Genomic DNA, 26,467 nt, shown 5'->3' with positions numbered 1-26,467 from the left:
TTCTTAAATGAAAGGCACTATGTTTGGTTGATGAAGATAAAGAACCTCAGTCACCCTTCCTCTCATATTCCACTTTCTACATGAGCTCCTTGCTACTTCCTAATTATTTCCCCTGAAAATGAAGAATGATAGATTTGTCTTTTTTTATTACTAAAAAAATTTATTTTTCTTAATTCAGTTGACAGAAACTGGGAAGAAGGCAAAGTATGAATAAGCCCTTCCCCTTCTGGCGTTGCCAAATAGCATGTCAATTCCTGTTCTCTTAATCACCACCTTTAGGAGCAAAACCAAGTCTTTCAAGTCTTTGGGGGCATAGTTGATTTGGTAGTGCTACTGTTCCTCTCTGCCTTTTCTACACAAAGCTGAATGCCTGTTTTCTGAGGTCACTAAATAAAAAGTGGCTACCTATTTTCTTTAGAAGCAAATGCATGACTCTGTTTTTGGATATGCTAGAGGGGAAAGGGCCATGTCAGCCTCTTGGGACCTTGGTAACAAAGCAGCTTTTATAATTAGAATCAAAGGTCCTTGGGAGGCTTAAACGATTTGCATCCGGGGAGGCAGCAAGATGAATGTCCAGAGTGGCAATCTATAGGCCTAGATACAACTGCAATTTGAGTAAAGGATTTGCATCAGGAAGTATGTAAATAACATACTTATGTTATTTAAATAACATAAATAACAACAAATGACCAGAAAATGAGATGAGGGCAAAACCTTTGAAAAGGTTAGACACGGCTAAGCATGTTACAGATGCACAATATCCATTCAGACTCATCAAAAGAGCTGTCACAACATCAAATAATAATCAAATGCAATGTGGAAACCTTGATTACATCCTGTTGTGTGTGCATACTAGTGAGGGGAGAGGAGCAGAGCAGCCATGAAAGATATTCTTGGAACAACTGGGGAAATCTGAATATAACTTGTGGATGCTTTTGGTGCCTCACCCAATGTCTCTTTACTTAGCCTGTGCATCCATCCTCATTTCCTACCCTCACTCCCTGCTGGCTGCTAAGGGCTCAGAGCTGTCCCTTCTCAGTTTCAGCCTGATCCCGCAGGGAGCACAGTGAATCAATCACATCACACTCCCACCTTGAGGAACAGGGCTCAGCCACCACACTGTTCATCCCTGGCTTCAGGCTACGGGTAAGATCAAGGTGGCCTAGGACAATTCTCAGAAATATTTAGGGGGTAAGGTGTTATAATATCTGCAACTTTTAAATGGTGCAATTAAAACACACACACACATGAACACGCATAAATATAGACAAAGCAAGATGGCAAGATGCAATGAATGTCAGCTCTAGGTGGAGGCTTTAAGGGTATTCTTTGTGTTATTCTTACAGTTTTTCTGAAGGTTTGAAATCTTTCTTAATAAAAATTTGAAGGTGTGCGCCGCAACTACTGAGCCCACACGCCACAACTAGAAAGAAGCCTGCAATGAAGAGAACCCCTGCCACGATGAAAGAGCCGCCTGCTGCAACAAAGATCGTGCGTGCTGCAACAAAGACCTGATGCAGCCAAATAAATAAAAAAGAATGGAAAAAAAATATTAAAAAATTTTGAAGGAAGAAAAAGGAGAGTTGTGTCAATCTAAAACTTGCTCTTTCTCTTGTGGTTGCCATCCTGATACTGATGTCCATATCTAACCAGCAGTCTAAAAAAACCTGCCAGTCATCTTGAATGCATATTCTGCCTCATTTTCCACCTGAGGTTGGTCCCTCAATAATGGCACTTCTACCCCTGAAATATTCATCATTCTAAACTGCAATTATAATCACATTATTCCTCTCAAATTCTTTCTGTGTTTCCTGATTGTCTACACTAAGATAAACTTCTATTTCCCTGACATGGGACATGAGGCCCTTGTGACATGGGACACGAAGCCCTTGTCACATGGCCCTTAGCTTACCTCTCTAGCTACATCCTCTGCCATTTACACCAACACCTTGTGAATGATCTATTCTGAACAACTTAAGAAATCCTTGAATATGCCATGACCTTCCTTAGCTTTTTAGTCTAGGAATACTATGCCCAGAATGCTCTTCTCCCTCTCTGTACTGCTGGCAAATTCCTACTCATATATCAAGAATTAGTTCAAATTTTACCTCCTCTGGGAAGGCTTTCCTGAACTTTCCAGGCAGAGTTGAAGTGGCCCCTTTTTTGTATTCCCATAGCACACTTCTTACATACCTCTTTTATAACATCACACACAGCTGTTAAGTTATTGTTTACATGCCTACTTTTTCTCTAGTAGAAGTGAGACCCGGAAGGCAGGGGCTGGACTCTGTTCATATTTGTACCCTTAGCATTCTCCACAGTGCCTGCCTCTGTACTTAACAAATGTCTGATGAAGAGCCAACTTTTTTTAAGCATTATAAACTTACTACAGCTGGTGAGGGAACGTGAATGCTTGGGACAGATCGAGGCCGCACATGATTGGCCAAATGGCAAAGAACAACACCATCGGTTAGAGCTGCTCCAAGATCACAAGGCAGAGATACTTTTAACCGGTACTCAATATGCTAAAAGAACAGGAAAATGTGAAATATATTAATTCAAGAGTGGCTGACACACAGGACATAATGGAGTCACAATGGAATATTTTTAATTAGAAATCAAGTTAAAAAGCAAATAACTTAAGTACCACAATCTCTATTTTATCTTTCTATCCCAAGTCAATAATTTAAGGAGATCATATATATATATATATATATATGTATGGCAGCCAGGCGACAGTGCTGCAAAGTTCCACAACAGAATTCACTTACAATTTTCTGACTAAAAAACAAAAAACAACTAGATCCAATTTTAAAATAAACACTACGTATGATGTAAGTGTGGTATGTGTCGATATATGTATATGTGTACATACATATGAATTATTATTACTCTAACAAGATTTCTTTAAATCATGAGGCAGAAAAAAATTTTAAATGAGTAGGGTCAGGGGTTGAGCTTTATGGAATAACCCATCTCATTTTCCTAGTAAACAAGTGAAAAAATTCATCACACAATGGGCACCACAGCACACAATGGGCACTTGTTGATTCTATTAAAAATTATAAGTCAAATGAACAAGTGATGCCAGGATTATGGGCTACAGCAGTATCACTGAAAAATGTAATTCACAGGCAATGTACATACTTTCCGTAGTTGGTCTATTAATTCCAGCTCTTCTTCTCTCTGTCTTGAATTCTGTCTTGTTACTGGATCTTTAAAATCAGTGGTAGGTGCAGAAGATGAAAGGAGGGGTGACGCATGACCTAAAAAATATTGGTATGTAAGATAGAAAGGCGACTGCCAGTGCTGCAAAAATACTCAGATCCACCTGATCACAGTTTCCTTCAAAGTACAGCACTTTCTACTTCTGGACTGACCTTTTAAAAAAAGTTTTTATTATGGAAATTTAAAAATATGCACAATAATAGGGAGAATAGTATGAAAAACTACCACATGTCCATTACCCATTTGGCTCAACTACTTTGTGTTTGATTATATCCATTTAAAAACGTTTCTATTGAAAAATATCACATGCAAAAAATTAGACAAATCATAAGCAAACAGCTCAATAAATTATCATCACAAAGCAGACACAAGCAAGTCAATAAATGTAACATTACCAACACCCAGGAGACCCTCTCATGTTCCCTACCCATCAGTAGGTTACCCAACTGTTACCCAACTGTTGGGTAACAGTTATTTCTAGTACCACAGGTTCTAATTCTAACGATGGACCTCCTGACTTCTAACACCACAGATTAGTTTTGTCCATTTTTGAACTTTCTACCTATAAAACCATATTATATGTGTGTATGTTTTTATGTTTGGCTTCTTTTGATCAACATTATAAGATTTATCTTATATTGTGTTGTTGTGTATATCAATGTGTTCATTTTCATTGCTTATTTAGTATCCCATTGTACAAATATACACAATTATTTACCCATTCTATTGTTGATGGACATTCAGTTTGGGGCTATTATGAATAATGTTGCTATGAATAATTTGGACATATCTTTTGGTACAGATGTGTACATATTTCAGAAAGCAAAATTGCTAGTCATAGGATATACAAGGGTTCACCATTAGCAGATAATGTAAACAGTTTTCCATGCTAATTAACAATCCCACCAGCAGTGCATCTCTGGTTTGAGTTTAAATCTCACTGTGAGTGTATCTATCAGTTATGTTAAAAATAGTTATTTTGGGAGTGAAATGTCTGTTTCTACTTCTAGGTAACCTTTGGGGGTCAGGCAGAAATTTGCCACATTAACTAAAAACCATGAGACTAAATAGTTCTTTTTTTTTAAAATTACTGATTCATTTCTTTAACAACACAGAAAACAGATTTTACCAACAGAAAAATCTGAAAAAGAGCACACTACAGAGAGAAGGGACATCCCTGAAGCCCTGAAAGAGTAATTTTTTTGTTCAAACACTATAACCTGCTTTTAGTGGTACTGAGAAACTTTCTGACCAAAATGAATTCAAACAAGATTAAGATATCTCTTCCTTTATATCGGTGAGATCACAGACAAACGCAGAGTTTAAAACTTTTGCCTTGGTGACATCTCAGGGTAGAAGTTTATTTATTTATTTGTTTGTTTGTCTGGCCTCACTGCGCAGCTTGCGGGATCTTAGTTCCCTGACCCACGGTTGAACCAGGGCCCCGGCAGTGACAGCGCAGGGTCCTAACCACTGGTCTGCCAGGGAATTCCCAGGGTAGAAGTTTAAAAGCATATAACATATAATGTCATTGTATAACCACCACCCCCCACCCCCCAATGCCCCTTTTAGCACTGCCACCATACCTTTATTTGTTTCTTCTGCCCTGACAGCTCCTCTGAAAAGGAGCTTTCAGGGCGCTGGGCCTGGTTTCTCTGAATAGCAGCAGGAAAAGAATATGCAGGGGAATGATGAACTGAAATCAGCATGGAAAAGCAAAATAAGATTAAAGAAGATGGAAAAAAATTACATATAATAACAGACAATGACAAAAGTTCAATAAATGGCAAATGAAGAAAAAGTTAAATATTGCAATGATATAAATGATAATTTTGTTTATTAATAGAAATCTGGTATAGAAAAGTAACCTCCGGACTTCCCTCAATAAGCCAGAGGTTAAGACTCCATGCTCCCAATGCAGGGGCCCAGGTTCGATCCCTGGTCAGGGAACTAGATTCCACATGCCACAACTAAAAAGATCCCGCATGCCACAACTAAAAATCCCGCATGCCGCAACTAAGACCGGAGCAGCCAAATAAATAAATACTTAAAAAAAGAAGAAAAGAAAAGTAACCCTGAAAGTGGGAGGGCTGCTTGTATGTATTTTTATTTTTATTTTTTTTTGGGTTGTGCCGCGCAGCTTGTGGGATCTCAGTTTCCCAACGAGGGATTGAACCTAGGGCCATGGCAGTAAAAGCCTGGAATCCTAACCACTACACTACCAGGAAATCCCTGTTTGTATGTATTTTTAATTGTCATGTTTACTTTTGGTATATCAATAAAGGCAAAATGAATGTTAATATATTAAATATAGTCTCTTGCAAACCTACAGCCCTGCTAGCTCTTGCTTGTTTTTTCATATCAAATGGCTGAGTGGCTGAACGACTAGTTGAATTAAAAAGTGAAAAATGTGCAGAGTTCCCAATTTTGTGTCTGATTTCTCATTTCAGAAAGGAAGCCACAGCCATCTAAGGAGTAATTTATCAGGAAACTCCTGGTAAAGATTCATAATCAGGATGTGGTTAATTGCACCTTTGTGTCTATTACCTGTTTCTGTTGTAGGTGAAACTTGATATAGCATTAGATCTGTGATCATTCTGTGGAGAAACATAGATACATCAATAATTATTATTCCAGAAGAGGGTACTTTCCACATTTGGGATTATATCAATAAAAGAATAAAAACATGCAACTCTCCTCCAAAATTAAGTCTAGAAAATGAGATTTGGTATAATAATTCTGAATATTTTTTAAGGCCAAACATTTTTTTAAATTAATTTTTATTGGAGTACAGTTGCTTTACAATGTTGTGTTAGTTTCTATTGTACAGCAAAGTAAATCAACTATATGTATACATATATCCCCTCTTTTTTGGATTTCCTTCCCATTTAGGTCACCACAGAGCATTGAGTTGAGTTCCCTGTGCTATACAGTAGGTTCTCATTAGTTATCTACTTTATACATAGTATCAATAGTGTATATATGTCAATCCCAATCTCCCAATACATCCCACCACACCCCCAAGGCCAAACTTTATTTAGTTCTACAGAATACAAGATTTATGTAATGCATTCTCTAAAGATAGTCCTATTATATAACAGGCCTTTCCTATGACTGTGAAAAATGAAATCATCCTAAGGCAGAAAATTTTATTGGGAAATGTATGGAAGAGAATAAAATTTTATTTTATAATAGTATTTTTCTGGCATATTTTCTAAAGTATTGCTACCCCCCTCCTTGAGTAATGTTTTAAGAAAGAGTGATGAAGGTTTCTTCATTTCAGTGAGGAAATGAGGTATTTAAAGATGATAGTTGTATTTCGAGACTAGTATATGAATCCAAGAAGTTTTTAATTTATTGACCAAAGGAAACTGTAAAGAAGGAGGAAGAGAAACTAGCTCAACTGGTATAGAGTGTACCTTAAAAAAGGGAATGGAGTTAAGCTAATTTAAAGGAAGCATTGGTTAGCTGGGTTAAAATACTGAAGACTTGGCAGAGGAGTAGAATCAAGAAAAGCTAGAATAACAACAGGTTTTCAGGGCCTTGATAGCTAGTTATATTCAATAATCAATGAGTTGCACTCACTCATTTATGATAACTGAGACACATTTTTTGAAACAGAATGACTTTAAAACACACACAACCATACACACAAACAGTACACCACTCCATGCTGTTTTTCTCCCTTTTGGTTTTCAATATTTTCAAAAATCTTTATCTGAAGTTGGAGTTGGGTCAGGTGAGATAATGATGACAGGAAATTTAAACTGCTATAAATAAATAAATAAACAGAAGCCATGCTGTGAGAAAATTCTTGGACTGATCTGAAAGACAATTCTGTGGTAATGATTCCTTGGTTTGATACTCTTAGGCCAAGAATTAAGACTTAAAAAGTAAGCTGCGCTCTTGAGTGAAGCAATGTATTACATCTTCATTAGTGAAAAATACAACATGTTCATCAAGTTAAAGATGCCAATAACTAAGTTAGGATGCTGAGAAGAAATGAAAATTTAAATAACAATTTAATTTAAAATAAGAAGCACAGTCACTAGTAAAGGAATAAATGGGCCAATGAGGCAAAAGCTGGATATCTTTTTAAGGAGAAACAAAATACATCCTTATTTTCAAGGAAGATGAGGTAGGAAGGAGAAAGCTAGGACAATGGTACAAACAAGAAAAAACATAAAAAGTAGAGATATTCCAGATACGATGAAAAAAAAAGTTTTTTTTAATTTAGATAACAGGCATTACAGTGAGATAGACTGGAAACTTTTTACAACCCAAAAGTATTTAGGAATAAAACGATCAAAGTTATTAGACAACTCTATTAGATTAGAAGGAAGAGCTGAAACCCATTCCACTGAATGGCAGCAAATGTCTCTACCTCCAAGAATACCAAAAGAATAACATACAGTTGGGTGTAATGAAAAAACGAAAGCCAGAAGAGAGGGGACTTACAAAATGGTGATTTAAAAAATATATTTTATTTTAAACTATAAATCTAACTGCTTACATTCTAGGATACTGAAATAATTCAAATCACGCTGAGGCCATTGACTAGTATATCTGAGAACTTTTGGAGAACTGGAGAGCAAAAAATGGAAACTGATACAAAGTCAACTTTTAGTGCCTAGTTAAGCAACAAAAGAAATAAAATCATGCCTAAATGTAGTATATACCTGCTGCAAAGTAACTGAGATACCAAAAAATAAAGAAAAAAAAAAATATATATTTTTTTATATATATACATTATTATTATTATTATTATTTTTTTTTTAATTTATGGCTGTGTTGGGTCTTCGTTTCTGTGCGAGGGCTTTCTCTAGTTGTGGCAAGTGGGGGCCACTCTTCATCGCAGTGCGCGGGCCTCTCACTATCGCGGCCTCTCTTGTTGCGGAGCACAGGCTCCAGACGTGCATGCTCAGTAGTTGTGACTCACGGGCCCAGCTGCTCCGCGGCATGTGGGATCTTCCCAGACCAGGGCTCGAACCCGTGTCCCCTGCATTGGCAGGCAGATTCTCAACCACTGCGCCACCAGGGAAGCCCAAAAATATTTTTAAACTAATCATTTGACAGTGCAGCAGGTCCGACAGGAAGAATGTTAGACATTACACAACTTCTGGCACATTCAGATTTGGCCTTACTCAACTATAATTCTAGGGGAGGATAAGCCCCAATGCCCCAAGGTATCCACTGAGTGTAACGAATTAACTTTTCTCCTATATACCTAGAATGGTACTAGTTATACACCTTCCTTGGAAAAATTTTGAAAACAGTCCCTAAAATAATTTTCTTTGTAGTTCAAATAAGGAACCTAGCTGAGAAAGGCTAGCAAAAGGTAAATATAGAAGAGAATTATAAAGTTTTTTCAGGAGTCATCCAGATATATGTAGCTTCAATAATAACCAGAGAGAAGGTTTATCAGGTTTACAGATGTTATAAAGTTGGGGTCAGCATTTAGAAGGACATGACGCAAGAATTTGAAAGTATTCCGGGAAATTAGAAAATTTTAAATGTTCGAAAAGCAAAATTAAGTATTTAGGAAAACAAAAGATACAAAGTTTAGAAATTAATTATCATTTAGGAATATAACTAAAACATCTCAGAATTACAATGGATACTGAGCAAAATGAATACCAAAATGGAAAAAGCCAACCTAATGCTCAGCATAAGACGTGAATAACCCTTGTTTCATGCTCAGTACCACGTGGGCTCTAATGAGGGATATATTTCTAGTTGGGAACTGTGGAGTCAAAACGGAGGGCAGAGAACTTGTGAAAGTTCATAAGGACAAACAGGCTAGGAAAGGCACATAAAAGGGCCAAAGCTTATTTACGGAGAAGACAAGGGTGGCATCATAATAGTTTTCAAATATAAAGATTCTCCACATAAGGACTGCTAAGTAACTAGAAAACCTCCACTCTGGAAAGACAAGAAGAAATAGGTGTAAACCACAGGAGGACAGATATAAGTTAGACAAGGAGAGGACCTTGTTGACAGTCAGGATTATGAATAATTTCTTAGGTATCATATGATAATAAGTATGGAATTACCATCCCTAGAGGCCTTTAAAAAATAAAATACCACAGGTTTTTAATTTAGACTTACAGGCCATATGATCGTCATTGTAACTATTCCTACTCTGCTTTTAAGTGCAAAAGCAGCCATAGACAAATGGGAGTGGCTGTATGTCACTAAAACTATTCACAGAAACAGGTGGCCTAGGGACCATAGCTCGCTGACCTCTACTGTAATAGGGTTTTGGCAGTGACACTTTGGGGGACTGATACTCAAATTATTTTGCATGCCCATTAGACAACAGAGTTAACTCAATATCATATATTAACCAAAATAACATAGTAACTCATGACAAAAAACCCCCAACCCTTTGATAAGAAAATTAGAAGGACATTTCAAACAAAAATCTCAATATAAAGAATTAACAAAGGCTCTATGTTTCTGGCATAATAAAACTTCCAAAAAAGTTCAAGTGATATTAATGTTAAACTTAGTTTCATAAGCTTAGTTATATTTCATACAATTCTAGATTTCAGACTGTTGTTAGACCAATCCATTGGGAAATTTAAGACCTCCCCTGCAAACCTCCTCTTCAAAGTTCCTGATAAATTACAGTAACAAGATATACCTTAAGAGGCCTGAAGGCAGAAGAATGAGGCAGGGTAGCAGCACAGCCCACTTGATTCACACCTGACAGCGACTAAATTGCAAAAGAGAAAGAGAAGAAACAGAAGGCAGCATTTATGTTAGCAAAATGTCAGGCAGGCAGGCAGGCAGAGAAAAGGAAAGGTCACTGACAAACTTTCAAATGGTTTACTAAGATATTGATAGGGCAGAAAGAGAATAGTTGGGGGGAAAAAACCCTATAATTTATTAAACACAGTTTTCCACCTGTTTAATTCAAATTATTTCAATACCTCATACCACATTAATCAAGAAATGAAAGGCAAGATTTATTAAACACGATTTTATATAGAAATAAAACTGAGTACATCAAATTTTTTTTAGCAAAATAGCCTTAGAAACAAATGAGTCCTGTGCTGTTTCTATGACAGGGGAAACAAATCCAGTCAAAGAGCTCATTTTAACTGATCAGAATTGGCATGAATAAGAGCAACATCTTTTCAATATTAATCCAAATTAGATTTATTATAATTCAGTTTAATGGCTCTGATGTGAGAAGCCAGGACATGAGGATTTTGCATCACACCTTAAGGATGAACCAGCATTTCATTTCTGCTTCTGTAAAAGTCCAAATGACCTCTGAGAAGTTAAGTACAATTTTCCTTTTCTTTGAATCCTTTATCCTTTCACCAGCCTACATAAAACTAGTTAGATATATTAGAGATATAATTAGAGACAGTAAGTGTTAGAATCTATTGTATAGAATTTTGATTACAGATAAAAGCTGCTCAAAACATGACAATTTTTTCATTTGGTGGGGAGTGAAAATCAGAGAAGACAGAACTTTTACAAAGGGCGCTTGGGTAAGATTGTATCTATTAAAAATGCCAAAGGCTTAAAGATATTAAAGCCTTTATAAGTTAAATAACTTTTAAAAATTTAAACTACAATCACAAATAATGAATAAACGAATGACGGATAAATGAACAAGAACACACGTGGTGTTTAGGAAAAGGTGAGTAGGATGGTCAATATAATAAACACAACTATATTTTTAATAAGTTGATAGATAGCAATGTCTTTTTCGTGTGTGCAAAAAAAAGCATGTAACACACACTGCAACATTATCTTAAGGCAGAAGAAAGTGAGGAAAGAAATGTACCAAAGAACAAGGCTGTGACAGCAGTCTTACATTGTATATGCCTTCACCTGTTTAGATTTTCTGGGCCTCCTTATGATCAAATGGACTTGAATTACTGTCAATCTCAAATATAAAAAGGCTAAAAGCCACTATGCTGGCAAAGAAGGAAAAAAGGATGGAAGGAAGAGGAAGTGAAATGAACCTAGATCCTTTCTAGTATCTAGAGATGGGATATAGATACATATGGGACATATATGAAAGCAACAGAAGCCTGAAGGGCAATCCTAAGAGAATGTTAGTGTAACTGATATTAAACATTACTAACAGTTATTTCAAATCCCATATTTCAAGGTCTTTAAATCAAATCCAACATTTACTTGCTATATCATCAGAACTTCTCATCTTGAAACAATTTTTTTGAGATTTTTTTTTCTGATCGTGATTTTATTTTTTTATTTTGGCGGCACCACGCAGTTTGTGGGATCTCAGCTCCCCGACCAGGGATTGAACTGGGGCCACTGCAGTGAAAACGCCGAATCCTAACCACTAGACCACCAGGGAACTCCCCTAATGAGCAATTATTAGATGTACAGAATACATGTTCACTCAGGAATTATTTATTAAGCAACTAATATATCCCAGGAATTACGATAGGGATTGAGTATACATAGGTAAATGCAACAGAGAATATCCCTGTGCCCATGAAGCTTACAGTCTAGTAGTCTATAGGGGGTGGGGGAGAGGGGGAGATACAAAACAATAGACACCCATCTAAAAGTACTATGACGAAAAAAAAAAACAGTGGAGACAAATTTGATTTGGGGGTAGGCGTGTTGCAGAAAAGCCACTTTAAGGGTGTGACATTTAAGCTGATACCAGATAGATCAGTAGGAATTAACCAAGGGGTATATGCAGGGAATGAGAGGCATTCCATGCAGAGGGAGCATCATTTGCAAAGATCCTGAGGTGGGAAAGGGCTTGCCATATTTTCAGAGCTGAAAAAATGCTGATATAGCATGACCCCAGAGATGAGAGATACATAGTACCCAGAGTACACAGGAGCTTATAGGCCATGTTAAGAAGTTTGGAACCTACTCTAAAGGGTTTGTAGGCTGTTAAGAAGTATATGGATTTTGGGACTTCCCTGGTGGTCCAGTGGTAAAGAATCTGCCTTCCAATGCAGGGGACACCAGTTCAATCCCTGGTCGGGGAACTAAGATACCACATGCCGCGGGGCAACTAAACTTGCACGCCACAGCTACTGAGCTCGCGTGCCTCAACGAGAGAGCCTGTGTGCTGCAAACCACAGAGCCCACACGCTCTGGAACCCGCGCGCCACAGCTACAGAGCCCACGCGCCCTGGAGTCTGCGCGCCACAACTAGAGAAAATGCTCACGCCACAACTACATAGAAGCCCACGTGCTGCAACTAAGACCTGACGCAGCCAAAAAAATAAATAAAATAAATAATAAATAAATCTAAAAAAAAAAGTATATGAACTTTATTCTACTATATGAAGCCACTGAAAAGTAGTTTTGAGAAGATCAGAGGTATGATTTAAAAAATGACTTTTTGTTATACATGTTGGGCACTATTTGGCATGCAAAAATATGTGAGACATGGTTCTTGTTTGTAAAGGCCGTCTAATTTAGGCCAGACATGAATACTGTTAAGTAAAATAAAAGTGTATGTGTTTTGAAAATGGCTGAAATTTCAAATTTCACGCTAAGGGGATTTTATTGTTTTTCCAAATTCCACTTTTTCCTTGACAAAAACGCCTGGGCATTCAGCACTTACTATATGTGTTATTAAATCTCATCTTCAGTTTCCTAAAGTGTTTCAAAGTGTTTTCAATTACAGTACAGGAGGCAATATCGCACAGTGTTCATGCAGGTTCTCAAGTCACCCGGATCTAGATTTGAACCCAGCCTTGTACTTACTAGCTGTGACCTTGGAGAAGTCACATTCTGGACAAAACATTCTGTGCCTCAGTAATCATTTGTAAAGTGGTGATAAGTTTAACTCTTAAGGCTGCTGTGAGGAGTGAATGAGATAATTCTGGTAAAGTGTCTGGATCATCATAGGCTCTCAATATTTTTCTACATTAAATTGTTATTTGCTTCTCATGCCAATTAGCTTTGACTAAAACTCCAGAGGCTTACTTCTTTATAAGACTGTCAGTTAAAATGTGCTTTAGCCATCTTAAAGGAAATGATGATTACAGAACACAGAAATTCTGACAATGAAAGTTTATGTAATAGAAATCTCATGCTCAAGTATGTAGTTCATGCAGTAGTATGCACAATGGCGGCAGTTACTAGCTCCTAAGACAGGAATTGCTACAGACAATAGGCTTTTGAACTGCTAGTTTTCAATACTATGGTGAAAAAAATAACATAAAACATGATAGGAAAAGCAATTATGTACATGGTTAGAATTCTCTTGCAAAGCTGATAAAAGTAAGACTCTCAATAAAGCTCTGAAGTTATACTCATTTTCAGCTGATGAAACAGGCAATAAAAGTAAACCAGTGTGTTTTAAGGTATCTTCTAAATTTGCATGTGTCCAATAAAGTCAAATACAAAATTTAAAAAACAGTAAACCAATGTTAAAAATGATCAGTAGACAGCATTCCAAGTTAATGTTTCCCTGAGCTTAAAATATAAAATGGGTATGGAGGGATAATCTTGAGAGCTAAAAGTTTGGGATTTTCAGTAGGTTAAAATAGATAATAAAATAGGATGCCAAATATACATTTGTATAATTAGCATCATGAAGTAAGGGAACCATTCATCATACAGGTGACTTATAAGACAAAACAGTGATTAATAAAGTTCACCTGGAATTAGAAACAACATTTAAAAAACAAATATATTATTCCCTCTCCTCCAAACACACATACAAAGCCAATATGGTTCTCAATGCAAATGTTTTACTTTTGGAAACACTAACAAAGATATTTGAATCATATCTGCAGAACACTTGGAGCACTGGGTAAATCATGAGAGGTAATGTAGGGAGACAGTTCTAGCTATTTGTAAAGCATTTAGTAATGATGCTCATCATGTTTTATGGTATTTAGATCAATTCAGAATGAAAAGTACAATAGCTATTCCCCAAATCTCAACACAGCAATGTAAAACTCCATTTTGTGCAAGGTTCTTACCACTAACAAGGCACTATCATCAGTGTGCTGAGACCTTCTGGATGGGAAGGGACACTGGAGAGGTGGAGAAAAATGAAGCAATGTCAAAAACAAGCTATGCACACACATGACGAGTTTCACAAATACACAAGCAAAGAGACATATTAACACATACTTGTGAAGATGCTGACATACAGGACCACATTCACAATCATTCAGAATTCATGCATTAAAATAGCTAATAAGTTGTTTCTGGGTAACGGTTTTCTTCTAAAGAACTTAAACAACTTCAAATATGATCTTATTGCATAAAAACTTTCTAAAGCAAGGAGGGGAATAGGAATTATTCTCTGTTCTGAGAAGAGAAAGCTGAAGATGTAGCAGTAACATAAATAATTTGTGGTCATTTAGTGAGCTAGTGACAAATTCAAAACAATAAACCCAAGAGTCATGATTTCTAGTCTAGGCATCTCTTCATTACCTTTCTCAGACAAAACAAGGGTACAACTGGAAATTTTAAAACTACACATGTTATTTTCCTGAGGAGCTTTAGTTTTCAGATAATGAATTACTCCAGAATGACCAGTAAGAAGGAAATGTTGGGTAAAAAAGGAAGAGTGTATTAACTTATCAAACTTTGATTGTCAAAGGTTTGTACAGAGTTATTACCATGTGAAGAAAAGACAACTGAAAGTGCTTGAGTGAATCTTTCAGGTACTACACCAATGCATAAGCTCTCAAATAAATGACCAAAAATAATTATATGTCCAATAAAATTTTAAAAAACTTTATAATGGATAATTTAAAACATTTCAAACAATACATTTTACCATTCCAGAAACACTTGTGCTTTGAAAACACTGTGCTGAAGATTGATGCTTGTAAAGCCCCATGTGTTAGGTTTTCAAATAACTTATTTTACAAAAAGCAAAGTCAACACTCACGTGAAATAATGCCTTTATGCATTTTTTAAGGAAGTAATGATCATAAATTGAAAAAATAAGAAGGCAAAGATAAAGGAAAATAGCTAATGAAAAAGCCAAGTACAAAAAAATATTCATTTAGTAATAAGTTTCATTTTAACAAGTCAAAATAGGTGCACAGATTTTTTTAAAAAATAATGAATCATAAATTTTATTTCAAAATGTAAATGTCACTAAACGTGCACACACGTTAAAACAATAAAATTTACAATCTAGTTTGTTTTTTTCTTTTTGCTAGGACATCATTATAATACAGAATCTAGCTGTATAGATTTTTTAAAGGTTAATAAACAATCTTACATGTTACTTTGTAATGAAAATGTACTACTTAATATTATAAAACTAATGTGTACAAAGTATAATCAATAATATACACACAGGAAATGAGCACTGAAGCTGAAATACTATGTAGAGTTTTTTGTTTAATACTGACACCATTCACGTGTGCCAGATACAGCTCTCAGGACCATCTCTCATTACACAGTAGCTCTGAAAATGGATGAGGGAGATGATAACTCTGCTGGGATGGGAGGAGGGAAATAATCTCCAGACGGATGTGTATAGATTTAAAAAACCCCGATCTATAGATTCTGATAAACTTCCTGGCCTGTGTCTTTTTCTCCCTAGTAAGGAGAATTTTGTGAGGGGGAAAAAAGAAAATGGCAATATTTTGATCACTGAAAACATATGATAATCACATGCAAAACATTTCATTTTCATTGCAATAATAAAAAGTTCCAAAGAAAGGTGATGATATAAACTTACCTCACCGTCTAAGGGGGGCTGTTGTTTTTGTGGACTTTGTGACGCTTTTTGCTATATAACCCCACACCCCCCCAAAAAAGGGAAGCTGGTCAGAATCTAGAACACTGGGAATGAAAAATGCTATTTACTAAAATGATCACTCACATTAATCTCTGTATATCTCGTGTATGGTATTTTTCTAGATTTACTGGTTAAAAGAAGCTGCCCTTTCCCTTAAATAGCTTACAATTTAAATGAGGAAAAGCAATAAGCTGACAAACAGTATTTTCCTGTGTCTATAAGCATCTATAAAGAGAAATTTTTAAAAACTATGTTTTTTATATGTACATGGATATAAACACATTCACAGAGTAGTAATCTCTCACTAAATTCTCTCAATGAAATCATCCTCTCTTTCTTTAATGGCTTCAAATATCACTCTAATGCTAACAGCTTTAGCTCTCTCCTATCAGCCAAATTTCAGGCTTGCATTTTCAAATGCCTGTGGAAACTCTCTACTTAGAAACCCCACTGTCATCTCCTGTTCAACATAACCAAAAAACCCCCTCAATTTCCCATACTAACTGGGTATTTCCCCCCAATTTGCTAATTTCTGTTATTATGTCAATTAATAATATCACAGTATCTGTACAGTGAGTGTTTTACAATGTGTTCTTATACACAGTATCTCAAGTGATTCTTCTTATTCTGTGAGATAAACAAACATCATAATCATATTCTTTTAAAGATGAGAAAATTGAGGATAGAGAGGTTATATGATATGTGCAAGGTTACAAAGTTAGTAAGTAGCATAATTGAGATCTGCACCTATGCCTTCTGACCCCAAATCCGACATTCTTTCCACAAAGCTAACTCCCATTAAAACCATTCTTTTAGCCTCAAACCCTTGCTTTGGAAGCTTTTTTTTCCACTCATTTTCAGTGATTTATTCAACATTCACTACACATCTATGTATAAGACATGATGATGCTTCTCTTGAAATCTCTCTCATAGTTAATTTATAAAACCCTTTGTGGTAGCAGGGGGTGCAGCATACACCATACTAGTAAAAGTACTAGGTGCAGCCATAATAATTCTGAAATAGTTAATAGTTAAACATTAAACATATGAGGAAAATAAAGGCACAGAATGGCTCAGTAACTTTCCAAAAGTCAAGCACATACCAAGTAGCAAAGCTGGATTCAAATTCAGATATTTCCGATTCTAAGCCCTTACCACAGGACAACACTGCCTTTCCTTAGGAAACTTAGAAATCATCTAGTCTTATGCCTTCATTTTGTACCCTAATCTAATTATTGCAATTACTCTCTATTTCATTTTCCTTCTTTCCTCATCTCTTTCTAACATATTCTAACATGAGTAGATTAGTTTTTTCCCTGTCTTGTTTTTCTCCTGCTTAAGAACTAAAATTGTTCTTTTCTGCCTAATTGTTCAAGATCAAACTCTAATTTGACATTTAATCAAGGCTATCTACAATATAATTATCTCTTACTAGTTATATGACTTCTACAGAAGGCAAGCTAAATGAGTTAATTTATGTAAAATGCATAGAACAACACTTAGGACATAGTATGTGTTAGCCATTATCATTTACTGAGAGTCAGTATAGCATTCTGGTCATAGACCAGGGTTTGGAGCCAGCCTGTCCTTTTTTTTTTTTTTCTTTCCAGTTTTATTGAGATGTTTAAGGTGTACTAGCATAATGATCTGACTTACATACATGATGAAATGATTACCACAATAAGTTTAGTGAACATCCACCATCTCATAAAGATAACAAAAGAAAAAGAAAATAATGATGAAATGATGAGAACTCTTAGGATTTACTCTCTTAACAACTTTCACATTTAACATATATTTTGTACATTGCATCCCTAATTCTTATTTATCTTATAACTGGAAGTCTGTACCTTTTGGCCACCTTCAGCCAATTCTCCCTCCCCCATGCCCTGTCTCTGGTAACCACAATTCTGACCTCTTTTTCTATTAGCTTGTCCGTTTGTTTGTTTTTGAAGTATAACTGACCTACGACACTATGTTAGTTCCTGGTGCAAAAGACAGTGATTTGATACTTCTATACATTACGAAGTGATCACCATGATAAGTCTAGTTACCATCGAGACTTTTTTTTTTTAAAAGAAACTGTTTATTTTCCATCAGCTTTATTTCCATTTTCTGTTCAGCCTGTCTTGATTAGAATCTTTGCTCTGACACTTATTAGCTGAGTATTTAACCTTAGGAAAATTGTTATCCTCCCTGAGCATCAGAGATCATCATCACAGGCTTGATACATTTGAAAAAATATAAGAGAATTTATCATGTGTATGGTACTTAAAGAAGATATACTTTGGCTAGAGTTACGAAACAAGAGAGAAAGCATTTAGAGGATGAGTGATTCATTTGTTCAATCATTCATTTAAAAAATATTTATTGAGCTTTACTAGGGGCTAAGACCTGCTTAAATCTAGGGATATAGCAGTGAATAAACATGACAGACATGGTCCCTGTCTTCATGGAGTTTATGGATAAATGGGAGAGACAGATATGTTATATATATGTGTGTGTGTGTGCATGTGTGTGTGTGTGTGTGTGTGTGTTTGGCCACACCACGTGGCTTGTGGGACTTTAGTTCCCCGACCAGGGATCAAACCCAGGCCCTTCGCAGTGAGGACGTGGAGTCCTAACCATTGGACCACCAGGTAATTCCTGGGAGAGACAGATATTAAACAAGCAAAAATATAAATAATTATTTAACTATAAAGAAAAAATTCCAAGGTGATTTCAGAACAAAAAGACTTAAGTAACGTAGGCAAAAAATCAAACCAGGTTTAGAGGCAACTATAGAGGCTGATTAAAAAAAGAAGTATTAACAGGGGTTGTTAATTGGGTAGATGTGGAGAAAACAGAAAGTAAAGAATCAAAGATGACTAAAGTATTAAGCCTGTGAGCCTTGCAAATTTTTGGTATTCCTTAGAGGTAAGGAAGTCAGTGATAGGTTCAGATAACAATAGTTTATATTTGCATGGTACTTTACAGTTTACATATAGCATTTTCACTTTCTTGATGTACTAGAGATTTAGGAAATGGCAGCTGGACAGTAAAGTGATATGTCTAACGATAGACAGGTAGTTAAGAGTAGAGACTATCACTGTCCTAAAAGCAAGATAAATCACTTCTGATTGTCCTCAAGCCTATCTACATATGAGGACAATTAATCTAATCACAAGCAGGAGACAGTTATACTATTTACTTGAGAATTCTTGTAATTAAGATATCAACTCTTTTTTTTTTAATTAAGACAATAAAACCTGACATCCTCAGAAAAACAAATAAGCACTTACTTCTAAGAAACTTTAGGAATATCATTCAATGAATCCAAAGGACTCACCTTGACAAAGTCCAGGACAGCATCTCTTTGAATCTGCTTGGTCCTTATTTTCTCCTCCTCATACTGTAGGGCAGCAAGTTGTGCCTCTCTCCGAGTACGTTCTATTAATTGTTCTCTTCTCCGATGAAGTTCCAAGTCTGCATGTGAAAACTAGAAGAAAAGTATCATTTTGCATATGTAAGTAGCGATAAAGATCAACTTACCAATATTCTTTATCAATTTGGGAAACTACTGCTGACCCAAGCAACTTTTACTTTGCAGTCACCTAGCATTTCTTCAGATGTGTTTATTGCTAATCTTTTCCCATCTTTGCACTGTGTTCTTACATGTATTATAAAGACTTATTTTCTGTCTGGTGTCTAAAAACACTGTTACCAGCATAAGGTGCACATATTATATTAACTGTAGATTGAAGAGACAGGTAATGAAATTTATAGATATTTGTCAATTAACTGTAATTTAAGTATTATAAAAGAAGAAAACCATCTTAATTTAAAAAAAACCCACAAAGTAAAACTGAAAAAAATGTTTTTACCTGATTATGACTCGGTGATAGTGATAAGAGAGAAGATGGCTCAGCTGGAACCCTGACCCAAAAAAGAAAAAAAGGAAAGAAAAAACTCTTTGATAAGACAGACAGATAGATAAAAGACAAGTAGAATTTTATTGTTAATGCAGCTTTCTATTAATCAGCAGGCAAACTGTCTGGTTAGCACTGAAAGACCAATTGCATTTTGTAAACTTGAGCCCAAGTCACTAAATTAAGCTACAGGAACACCTGATGTCTCCAACTCACATTTCACGTGATGATATCACCGATGAAGCTACAGATAGCTAACAACTGTCTATGACAGCCAGTGCTGACAATACGGTTATTTGAGATCACTTCTCAAACAATATCGTTTCTTTACAGCACACAGAACTACAATCTTACTACCATGACTGAAACAAGATACATGTAAATGGAGATGGTTTATACACAAAGCCATTTTATCAGCAGAAACCTGGAATACTACAGAACCTGTAACTGTACGTTTAAAGCACTCCTACTCCCATTTTAATTGAAGAAGCAATTTTAACAACGAAAGTAAAGATTTTGTTGATTTTTATCTTTTAGAAAAACATGAAACCTGATTTGATGCTTAAAAAAAAACAGTAAAACTTGCTTCTCGGTTTTATCAGTGTTAATTCTTATACTTCGATATATATTCCCTGTTGTAATCCCTGAATTTTAAAAATATAATATGTAAGAAAACAAAAACTTAAGCTATTCTACTATACTCTTTCATGCCACTTTTTTTTCTTATATTGGTTCCAAATCTTTGAAGTTTTCACAAAATTCTTTTTTAAAAAAAATTTCTAGCCATTAAAAAAACTTTTGACAGAATAAATTATGTTTATAATTTTTAAAAGGAACAGAATAAATAACTACCAAAAGAAAAGTTTTGTGCTTTGGGGGTTGATGGACAAAAGTTCTAGCTGATTAAATATGGTCTAACTTATTGATACTGTGTTTTTTTTTTTTTTTTTCCTTTTAATATTGTACTGTGGAGAAAAACTTTTGAGCCATGGAGTTGGTGTTTACAAGAACTTTTCACTTTTGCCAAAATGTTACAATTGAAAGGCATCTGCATCTTAAATTAAAATTTAATTAAATTAAAGTAATTAAATTACTTAATAACTTCCTACACAAGGTTTAAAATAATGTTAAAGCTAGGGAAAAACTTCCTTAACTTTCTACTAATCCTTGTCAACCTTTATCCTAGCACTCCTAATCAGTGCATCCTCAGTCACAAGTCTGACAAGATAAGAGGAGGAGAGTGGGTTGGTAGAGTAAGACTTTTAACTGGGATATAACCAATAATGAGAGATGAGTGACTCCAGTACTATATACTAGTCTGGGAGAAGAATAACTGGCATTAACTGTAAATTTGTCCCAAACTACTAATTTCACTGTTAACATTTCCTATAGCTTTTATTGGCCATCTGTAGATAAATGACACCAAAAAACCCAGAAAGGACCATGTAAACCCATCCCAAGTGGGTTTATGTGCCCTGATTTGAACACTATGTTTTAATAATGCTTTTCAAGCAAAACCTTTTAATATACACCTTCTTTCTACTCCCATTTCTTTACTCTCTTTTTATACCAAAACCTCTTTAAAAAGCTGGTTAAATCCATTGTTTCTACTTCATTTCATCCCATTTTATTTTGAACCCACACCAATCTGGATCTGTCCTCATAACTTCACTGAAAACTGCTCTCTTCAAGTCTGAGGCTTTACATGTCCAAATCCAATAGTTATTTCTCAGCCCTCACCTTACTGAACCTACCAGCAGTATGTGTGACACTGCTTATCTCTCTCCACATGTCTTGAGATGCTCTCTTCACTTAGCCTCTGGGATACCACCCTCTCCTATCCCCATGACCTTTCCTGCTTAAGCCTCTTTTGCTGGTTGTTTAAGCCCTAATTCTCTCCCCTTTACTCCAAACTTATGTATCTACCTGCTTACTTGATAACTCCCCTTGAATGTCTAGCAGGCACCTTAAGTAGAACATAACCACAACTTAATTCTCATCTCACAGTCCAAACCTGTTCTGCCTTGATAACACTCTTTAGTGTTCCTTGAACATACCAAGCATGTTCCTCTGTCAGGGCCTCTGCCTAGACTGTTCCTCCCCTAGAGAGCCAGAGTGCTTGATCCCTCTATTTTTTAGGTTTCTATCAAAATATTATTACCTCATAAAATTGCTCTCACTCTCCCCCCACTCTGACTCTACTCTTTTACCCTGCTTTATTTTTCTTTATAGCACTTAGCAGTTCCTGACAAATACTTGTTACATATACTTGTCTACATCCATTAAAAGATTAGCTTTATGACATCAGGGACCTAGAACACAGCCAGACGGCTGCAGTGCTCAAGAAATATTGTTTAAATGAATGGCAGTGGCATTTTCCCCTCAAAACGTATGGGATACTGAAACAAAAACACAGGTAACTATATGCCTTTTTAAATCTTGAACTTATTTGAGCAGAGTAAGAAGCAGACTCTGAACTGCCCTTCTGCTTGTCTTTGTTCATAAAACCACATTTAATATGAGTAGCTTTTCTAGTTTTGTCTACCTAACATGAAACTAAAAATTTCCAGGTATTACTCAACTGTTCTGTAATTCTATATTGCTTCTAATAGAAATTAATGAACTTCCCAGGACCTAGCCTGACATTAGCATCTCTCCTGAACTAAAATGCCAATCAAATTATAAGTGAGCCGTTAAAAATTTTTTTTGATATATAAAATGAATGATAATTTTGTTAGTTTTAACTTCAAGTTTATTTAATCCATCTTAGCAAATAACTATAAAACACTTACCAATTTATCATAATACTTTTAATGTATCCCCCTACCTTTACTATCCCCCAGGCAAGTAGTGTCTTGTGTTTGTGTGTGGGAGGGGTAGGTAGGAAGAAATGTACATGGTGGGTGATGGGAGGGGAGGAGAATTAGGAGAAAAAAACAGGTAAGCAACTTTTCAGCAATGACTAATGAGCAAGTAGCAATATGTAAACTGACTCAATTCCTCTCAGTCTTTGTAACTGGAGGACTGATCAACTTTTTTGGTTAACATATTACTCAGGTTACAGACAAGTCTTGTGAGCCTGAGAGTTGCCAGTCATTCGGAGGTGATTTTGTTTTTCTAGGTTCTAATTCATGATTCCATTTGAATGTAAACTCTAGGAGGACAGGAACTTTCAAAGTTCACAGCTATTTCCCAATATCTAAAAACGTACTTAGCACAAAGAAGATATTTAGCACATATCTAACTAAAACAAATGAAGTTATGTATTGATCTTAGAGCTTAACTGATTCTTGGGATAAAGTATGGAGTTCTTATCCAAAGACTGTATTAAGGTCTAATGCTTTGAGACACCCAATTAAAAGTAATCATTGATTCAGTTTCTAGCACTGTGGCAGATTAGATACTCTGAATGACTCTTCCAATGGAAACAAAAAAACTGTTCAATAAAGTAATCTTTTAAAATGCATTGCTAAAGTGCCATAAAAATAAAGAATCCACAGATTCTAAAAAGAAGTAAAAACAGGAACTATGGATTAAGGTTTGGTAGGCAGACTTTTGGCCCCCATGATCTCCACTCTGGTGTGTTACTCTAATAAATATGTTACACGTCAGAAAGGACTTTGTAGATGAAATTAAGGTTACTAATTGGTTGACCTTATCCAGGTGGGCCTAATATAATCATACAAGTCCTTAAAAGCAGAAGAGGAGGCAAGAGAGTTTGTGAGATGTGGCAGAAAGGGAAATCAGAGATTCAAAATGTGAGAAGGATTTAGCCTGTCACTGCTGTCTTGAGATGGAGGCAGCCAAGAACCAAGAAATGTAGGTGGACTCTAGAAGCTAAAATGACTCCCAGCTAATAGCCAACAAGGTAATGGAGACCTCAGTCAATAACTGCATGGAACTGAATTCTGCCAGCAACCTATATGAGCCAGGAAGTGGATTCTCCTCCAGGGTTCTCCAGATAAGAATCCAGGCCATCCAACACCTTGACTTTGGCCTTTTGAGGCTGTAAGCAGAGAAACAAGAGAAGCCTGCCCAGACTTCTATCTCTCACAACTGTAATATAATAAATAGGTATGTTTTAAGCTACCAAATTTGTGGTAATTTGTTACATAAGTACTAGAAAACTAATATATAAGGCAACTGAGCAAAAAGCTGGCTTTCAGTCAGTAAATTTAAGAAAACTGAAATCGTATCAAGTATCTCTTCCGACCACAATGCTATGAGACTAGATAGCAATTACAGGAAAAAACTGTAAAAAATACAAACACGTGGAGGCTAAACAATACGCTACTAAATAACCAAGAGATCGTTGAAGAAATCAAAGAGGAAATCAAAAAATACCTAGAAACAAATGACAATGAAAGCACGACGACCCAAAACCTATGGGATGCAGCAAAAGCAGTTCTAAGAGGGAAGTTTACAGCAATACAATCCTACCTCAAGAAACAAGAAAAATCTCAAATAAACAAACTAACCTTACACCTAAAGCAATTAGAGAAAGAAGAAACGAAAAAAACCCAAAGTTAGCAGAAGGAAAGAAATCATAAAGATCAGATCAGAAATAAATGAAAAAGAAATGAAGGAAACAATAGCAAAGATCAATAAAACTAAAAGCTGGTTCTTTGAAAGGGTAAACAAAATTGATAAACCATTAGCCAGACTCATCAAGAAAAAAAGGGAGAAGACTCAAATCAACAGACTGAGAAATGAAAAAGAAGTAACAACACTGCAGAAATACAAAGGATCATGAGAGACGACTACAAACAACTATATGCCAATAAAAAATGGACAACCTGGAAGAAATGGACAAATTCTTAGAAAAGTACAACCTTCCAAGACTGAACCAGGAAGAAATAGAAAATATGAACAGACCAATCACAAGAAATGAAATTGAAACTGTGATTAAAAATCTTCCAACAAACAAAAGTCCAGGACCAGAAGGGCTTCACAGGTGAATTCTATCAAACATTTAGAGAAGAGCTAACACCCATCCTTCTCAAACTCCTCCAAAATATAGCAGAGGGAAGAACACTCCCAAACTCATTCTACGAGGCCACCATCACCCTGATACCAAAACCAGACAAAAATAATACAAAAAAAGAAAATTACAGCCCAATATCACTGATGAATATACATGCAAAAATCCTCAACAAAATACTAGCAAACAGAATCCAACAGCACATTAAAAGGATCATACACCATGATCAAGTGGGGTTTATCCCAGGAACGCAAGGATTCTTCAGTATACACAAATCAATTAATGTGATACACCACATTAACAAATTGACGGATAAAAACCATATGATAAACTCAACAGATGCAGAAAAAGCTTTTGACAAAATTCAACACCCATTTATGATAAACACTCTCCAGAAAGTGGGCACAGAGGGAAACTACCTCAACATAATAAAGGCCATATATGACTAACCCACAGTCAACATCATTCTCAATGGTGAAAAACAAAACATTTCCTCTAAGATCAGGAACAAGACAAGGGTGCCCACTCTCACAACTATTATTCAACATAGCTTGGGAAGTTTTAGCCACGGCAATCAGAGAAAAAAAAGAAATAAAAGTAAAAGTAATCCAAATCGGAAAAGAAGAAGTAAAACTGTCACTTTTGCAGATGACATGATGCAATACATAGAGAATCCTAAAGATGCTACCAGAAAACTACTAGAGCTAATCAATGAATTTGGTAAAGTAGCAGGATACAAAATTAATGCACAGAAATCTCTTGCATTCCTATACACTAACAATGAAAAATCTGAAAGAGAAACTAAGGAAACACTCTCATTTACCACTGCAACAAAAAGAATAAAATACTTAGGAATAAACCTACCTAAGGAGACAAAAGACCTGTATGCAGAAAACTATAAGACACTGATGAAAGAAATCAAAGACAATACAAACAGATGGAGAGATATAACATGTTCTTGGATTGGAAGAATCAATATTGTGAAAATGACAATACTACCCAAGGCAATCTACAGATTCAATGCAATCCCTATCAAATTACCAATGGCATTTTTTATAGAACTAGAACAGAAAATTTTACAATTTGTATGGAAACACAAAAGACCCCGAATAGCCAAAGCAATCTTAAGAAAGAAAAAACAGAGCTGGAGGAATCAGGCTCCCTGACTTCAGACTATACTACAAAGCTATAGTAATCAAGACAGCATGGTACTGGCACAAAAACAGAAATATAGATCAGTGGAACAAGATAGAAAGCACAGAGGTAAACCCAAGCACATATGGTCACCTTATCTTTGATAAAGGAGGTAAGAACATACAATGGAGAAAAAACAGTCTCTTCAATAAGTGGTGCTGGAAAAACTGGACAGCTACATGTAAAAGAATGAAATTAGAACACTCCCTAACACCATACACAAAAATAAACCCAAAATGGATTAAAGACCTAAATGTAAGGCCAGACACTATAAAACTCTTAGAGGAAAACATAGGCAGAACACTCTATGACATAAATCACAGCAAGATCCTTTTTGACCCACCTCCTAGAGTAATGGAAGTAAAAACAAAAATAAACAAATGGGACCTAATGAAACTTAAAACCTTTTGCAAAGCAAAG

At 35.7% G+C, this 26,467-nt stretch overlaps 1 protein-coding gene across 1 annotated transcript in view; it reads right to left on the bottom strand.

Moving 5' to 3' along the window:
• LRCH3 (leucine rich repeats and calponin homology domain containing 3) overlaps nucleotides 1-26,467 on the bottom strand; it is a 114,536-nt gene that overhangs the window by 13,763 nt on the left and 74,306 nt on the right. Inside the window, 11 exon segments of the mRNA XM_036850149.1 lie at nucleotides 2,388-2,525; nucleotides 3,148-3,266; nucleotides 4,815-4,856; nucleotides 4,859-4,924; nucleotides 5,776-5,794; nucleotides 5,796-5,825; nucleotides 9,875-9,946; nucleotides 14,178-14,231; nucleotides 15,905-15,955; nucleotides 19,293-19,442; nucleotides 19,828-19,879. Of these exon segments, the coding sequence (XP_036706044.1) occupies nucleotides 2,388-2,525; nucleotides 3,148-3,266; nucleotides 4,815-4,856; nucleotides 4,859-4,924; nucleotides 5,776-5,794; nucleotides 5,796-5,825; nucleotides 9,875-9,946; nucleotides 14,178-14,231; nucleotides 15,905-15,955; nucleotides 19,293-19,442; nucleotides 19,828-19,879 (793 nt within the window).

Source organism: Balaenoptera musculus, chromosome 4 (genome assembly GCF_009873245.2).
Source record: "Balaenoptera musculus isolate JJ_BM4_2016_0621 chromosome 4, mBalMus1.pri.v3, whole genome shotgun sequence".
Classification (NCBI taxonomy): domain Eukaryota; kingdom Metazoa; phylum Chordata; class Mammalia; order Artiodactyla; family Balaenopteridae; genus Balaenoptera; species Balaenoptera musculus.
This window is presented reverse-complemented; position numbering and strand designations above follow the sequence as displayed.